At 42.7% G+C, this 6,000-nt stretch overlaps 1 protein-coding gene across 1 annotated transcript; it reads right to left on the minus strand.

The window, feature by feature from the left end:
* Positions 1-2,062: 2,062 nt before the first annotated feature.
* Positions 2,063-5,987, minus strand: LOC122546032 (calcium-binding mitochondrial carrier protein SCaMC-1-like). Its single transcript, XM_043684870.1, has 2 exons — positions 5,841-5,987; positions 2,063-2,591 (listed from the first exon to the last, which is right to left on the minus strand). Exons 1-2 carry the CDS (start codon positions 5,935-5,937, stop codon positions 2,407-2,409), a joined length of 282 nt encoding a protein of 93 aa, XP_043540805.1. The 5' UTR covers positions 5,938-5,987; the 3' UTR covers positions 2,063-2,406.
* Between the last annotated feature and the right edge of the window lie 13 nt (positions 5,988-6,000).

The following is a 6,000-nucleotide window of genomic DNA, read 5'->3' on the forward strand; positions in this document are numbered from 1 at the left end:
TCAGGAAGAAGGGTTTATGCCCGAAACGTCGATTCTCCTATTCCCTGGATGCTGCCTGACCTGCTGCGCCTTTCCAGCAACACATTTCCAGCTCTGATCTCCAGCATCTGCAGACCTCACTTTCTCCTACAGCAAGGAACAGGACAAACAATATGCATATGATATAGAGGTGCCGGTGTTGGATTGGTGTGGACAAAGTTAAAAATCACACAACCCCAAGGTATAGTCCAACAAGTTTATTTGGAAGCACTAGCTTTCGGAGTGCTGCTCCTTCATCAGGTAACCCCACTAGCTACCTGATGAAGGAGCAGTGCTCCGAAAGCTAGTGCTTCCAAATAAACCTGTTGGACTGTAACCTGGTGTTGTGTGAGTTTTGAATATGTATGTGCACAATCTAGCTCCACAAGTTGCATTGCTCATTGACATTCCTGATGTCGACCTTATGCTCAAGACCTTGACTCTCCTGCTCCTCAGATGCTGCCTCACCTGCTGTGCTTTTCCAGGACCACACTTTTTGACTCCAATTTCCAGCATCACTCTCCCATAATTGATCTGTTTTACCTGTTTTACCCCAGACACTGCTGCCTCACAGCGCCAGGGACCTGGGTTCAATTCCACCCATGGGGCAATTGTCTGTATAGAGTTTGCACATGCTCCCTGTGTCTACGTGGATTTCCCACAATCCAAAGCTCTGCAGGTTAGGGTGGATTGGCTATGCTAAATTGCCCATAGTGTCCAGGGATGTGCAGGCTAGGTGGGTTAGCCATGGGGAATGCAGAGTTATGGGGATAGGGTGGGTCTGAGTTGAATGCTCTTTGGGGAGTTGGTGGGGACTTGAATGTCAAACAGCCTGCTTTCACACTGTAGGAATTCTATGATTCTATGGGGAAGGATAGAATTGGTGCTAAGTATCAGATTTGCAGCAAGAATTGAAGATGACGTTCAGCTGGAGGAAACTACAGCAACTTTCGGAATGGAGGTCAGAAGTGCAGTCAGATAACAGAATGGCACTAAGAACAGACCCTGAATGAACTCTAGAAATAACTATGCATAAGCCACTGATGCTATTGCTAGATATGGCTACAATCACACAAGGTAAGAGTACTGAGCAAGCTATATTCTACTGTAAAACCAATCAGAAAGGTATTGCCAGGATTTTGACACTGCAAGCATATTTCCAAGTCAGAATGCTGACTGGTTTGGAGGAGAGCTTGCAGTCAGATGCTGGATGCCCCACAAATGTGCTGCCCTGGTCCTTCTATTTAGAAGTGGTTGCGGGTTTGGAAAAAGCTGCCAAAGGATGAATTGTTGTGGTGCATCTTATAGATAATACACACTGCTGCTATTGTGCAACAAATTTGTTTCATGGCACCAAACACTCTAGGTATGTTATAAAGTTTATCCTTGATTCCTCAGTGTGACAAAGTCTTATTATTACAGTAAACAAGTAGTTGCTACTCACTTTCCAATCCAAACTTAAAGAGAAATGAAAGTCTTTTAACTTCACTCCTCCTTAGGAAGTGCAGAGTTTCTAACGTTTCTGCCCACCACACATTGGTCAGTTCTTGCTGATTCAGAACATCACACATCCGCATCAAAATAAATACAAGACTTACTCATCTTTGCTTCAAAAGAGCTTTTTCTTCCATAAACGATACTTTTAAATGGCAAAAATCACACCAGTGCAGCTTGGATTGCATAAGCTGAGTATTTCTGAAAAAGGAACTGATCAAAAAAGTTACAGATATTAACCTGAATTTATGTGGCATCATTGCTTTTGTAATGCAAAGCTCAAACAAGACAAAACACTGAACAGCCGAGAAAATGAGCCTGTCAGCCAAAACCTTATTCAGGGGTTTCAAGGAACTTCTTATAAAGGAGAGAGGCAGCTGAAGACACAGTCACCCATGGCTGAGTTTATGATTTAGGACAATCAAAGAGGCCAGATTTGGAGCGAGAGAATTGGAAAACAGACTATTATAAAGGAATTCCTGATGAATTTTGCACTAAACGTTGATTTTCTTGCTCCTCAGATGCTGCCTGAACTGCTGAGCTTTTCCAGCACCACTCTAATTAAACTCTGGTTTCCAGCATCTGCAGTCCTCACTTTTGCCTATATAAAGGAATAGTCTGTGCTTTTACTGTATCTGCAAACATCTCTGCAGTAGGTTACCTATTTTTTAGGCTGCGCCCTCAGAACGATGAGTTAAGCACACCAGTGCCCAATTATAAACCACAGATTTCATTGTAAACTAATCTGCATTTTGAACACTAAGTACCAGTTTATTAAAAATATTTTAAAATAAATAAACAAAGTGCACTGAGCAACAGGTGCTGGATTGGGCACCATGCCACTACGAAAGCCAACTGAGAGATTCTACCATGTTCATTTCGAGGTGTCAGTCCTTAGTGGGAGGTCAGACCCATGTGAGTCTTCAGGTATTCATACAGTATGTAACTGATGCAGACTGATGGAATGGCCTTGATTAAGTTCGCAGTAAATCCACGGTAGAACCCAGGCAAGCCATCCGTGGCCAAAATTTTCCGGAAATATTCTCTCATCCTTGGCTTTTTCATTCCCTTTTCAATGACTGGATGAAAATATAAACAGCAATAGGTCAATACACATAACCTGGGGACCATTTCCAAACAAAAAACACAAGCTGAACTTCCTTTTCATTTGATTGTCACCTGGAATTTATTTTGTCTCATTCAGTCACATTCCCTGTTCAGGAATGTAGTTGCTTTTAAGTTGATGACATACCACCACAAAAGGTGGAACTTGAAGCATGTCCAACTGGCCCAAAGATAAGGACACTACTGCTGTGCCACAACAGCCTGCATTCAGCAGTGTATACTTCAGTTACTCATTGATATTTGTGCATAAAATGCTCACAAAAATGGGGTCAGGCTTTCAGCTATGGCTCACTGGAAGCAGCACCAAATGATATGGGAGGAGGAGAGTTAGGCCATTCAGCCCTGCTAACGTATTCAATAAAAAGTCAAGGACGATCTTCCATCAACTCCATATTCCCATGCATTCCTCAGTAGCTGAGTTCTATCCATCTCTGCACTCATTGACAGAGGGTCCAGACCGAATGGCAGTGGGGGTGGGGGTGACATGGAAAAATTTCTCCAGTCCTGAAATGATCAACCTTTCATTGGAAAGATCAATCACCACTCTCCCGTTTCTAAACTCCTTGACACTTACCCTGTATTTCAATTTCAATTATGGTCTTACCCTATACATATGACAATTGCCTTATTGCAGGAGTCAGTCCTCTCTGAAAAGCATATACTGTCTGAAATACCGTTCACAGTACTCTAGGTGTGATTTCACTAAAACCCTACACAACTGCAGTCAAACTGTCTTTACTCTGATACTTCAAACTCTTTGGTGATAAAGTCCAACAGGCCGCTTGGATTCATAAATTAAAACAAAGTGGAGAAACCCAGCAGGTCTGGAAGCATCAGTGAAGAGGGAAACAGAGTTAACTGGATGTAAAATGCTATCTGTTTCTCTCTCTGAAGAGGCTGCCAGACCAGAGATTAATTCTTTACTGAACTAGCATGCTTACTTTTCAAATCACATACAAGGAATCTCAATCTCTCCAAATATCAACATTTCCCAGTATAAATAAATGCTTGGGAGTAAATAACTTAAACATTGCTTAGAGAGATAAGCCATGAAGTCTAGCACTCATCAGAAATACTCTGCAAGAAGCAGACTTTTAACTCATCTTCTACCCCCCCCCCCCCCCCACCCACCTCCCCCGTCTGTTTCTGGGTCCTAGTGCTAGTTCTGATGAATGGAAGATGCAAAGCTTTGGCTTGTTTTCTGTTGGCCATGTTTAATTTCCCAATCTCACTATTTAAAAACATTCTGATGGTCTCCATGTCCTGCTAAAATAGTGACTGCACATTTTGCTCACGTTGTATACCATTTGCTACCCTCATGCCCATCCTTTACTCTGCTCAGACCATTTGGCAGTCTGTGTTGTCTCTTCACCACTTACTTCACACCTAGCTCACTGCAGTCGGTCAGTTTTACACATTCCCCTCAGGAGCCAATGTAGATTACAAATTGCTGATGTGAATATGACCCAATTATTCCTTCTGTTTTCTGTCCATCAACAAATCAATCAACATTAATCTTACTCAAATATTAAAAGCTCTAATTTTGTGTAACAACTCAATGCATCATATTAAGGACTTTCGGAAAATATAAATGCTTTATGTCCCCTTAACTATGCTGCTAGTTACAACCTCGAAAATATCAAACATAATTTGCCTTTTGTTAAATCCTTGTTGACTCCAACTAATGAACTGAATGTCATTATCACATCCCCAACAATAGATTCCCAAAATTCCTCTGGTCATTGATGACAAGTTTTTGTAGCAGACGTTTCGTCCCCTGGCTAGGCGACATCATCAGTGCTTGGGAGCCTCCTGCGAAGCGCTTCTTTGATGTTTCCTCCGGTGTTTATAGTGGTCTGTCCCTGCCGCATCCGGTTGACAACCGGAAGCGGCAGGGACAGACCACTATAAACACCGTAGGAAACATCAAAGAAGCGCTTCGCAGGAGGCTCCCAAGCACTGATGATGTCGCCTAGCCAGGGGACGAAACGTTTTCAACAAAAACTTCCAGCTCGGCGAACAGAACCACAACAACGAGCACCCGAGCTACAAATCTTCGCACAAACATTGATGACAAGTTAGCTGATCATTCCCATTCTCCCTCTCCAGCCCTGATTTCTTTAACAGTGTAGTTATGCTCGCTGCATTACAACCTAATAAAACCATTTCATAATCTGGTCATGTGCAGAGGATTAGAAGAATTATATCCATTGCCTCTAAGGTTAGCTCAGCAGAAGTGGTACTGCAGATGCTAGAGATGAGGGTCAAGTTGAGAGTGGTGCTGGAATAGCACAGCAGGTCAGGCAGAAAAATCGACATTTCGGGCAAAAGCCCTCCGTTGATTTTTCCTGCTCCTCGGATGCTGCCTGACCTGCTGTGCTTTTCTAGCACCACTTTAAGGTGAGTTCGTCAAACCCTCTAATACAAGCCAACTAGTCCACAAATAACTTATTTTTCAATCTACCCATTTAGGCATGTAATGACATAATTCTGTGACCATCACATCCTGAGGTGAGACCTGCATCTGAACCTTCTAGCCCAGTGGTAGGACGCAACTACAAGACAGTCAAGTCCAGGAGGATTTGTCAAATTTTAATATCTCCAGATCTATCACTTTACACTAATTATTGCGAGCTCCTCATTCTCTTGATATTCTACTGAGAGGATCCTGAAATGATCCGATTTCAGTAGGTGGTTGGATTTTAAGTGAATTAAAATCTCCAAACAATTTGTTTCAGGTTCTTGCCATTCCTTATTGACCACTGAAATCTTTCCTGTACGTGCTCACACTAATCTATTCCTTTGCATAGATCCTAGTCAGAAGATTCCAAAGTCCAGGCTGGCAGTCCATTGCAGTACTGAGTGAATGCTGCACTGTCAGGAGGTATTAAACAGAGACTTCAACTAGCCAGCCAGACAGGCAAGAAAGATGTAAGGCACTATTTCAAACATCAGCAGGGGCATTCTCCCTGGAGTCCAGCCAATATTTGACCTTCTAACAAACCTTTACAATGCATCCACTATCATTATCAGATTATGTTGTATGACAGAAAGCTTACTGTATGCCAAGTTTTCTACTTCACCACTCTGTCTTACTGCATTAGCTGTAAAGGTTCTGCAACATCCTGAAATTATCAAATGTGCTATTGAAAGCTATCTTTCAATGGCCAAGCTTCATTATCAGAGAACTCGGCCACACTCACCTTCTGCCTGCATGCGAGTGTGTAGCACCATCAGTGGGTAACTGGCCAGCTGCCCAACTATATTCGAAGTCGTGGCACTACCCACAACCAGCAACATATTGGGTCGCTCATTCCCTTTCGTGTATCTCCGTATCCACAAGTTCTTTAGCGTCTGCCAAAA

The sequence above is a fragment of the Chiloscyllium plagiosum genome, unplaced genomic scaffold, assembly GCF_004010195.1.
Source record: "Chiloscyllium plagiosum isolate BGI_BamShark_2017 unplaced genomic scaffold, ASM401019v2 scaf_13275, whole genome shotgun sequence".
Classification (NCBI taxonomy): domain Eukaryota; kingdom Metazoa; phylum Chordata; class Chondrichthyes; order Orectolobiformes; family Hemiscylliidae; genus Chiloscyllium; species Chiloscyllium plagiosum.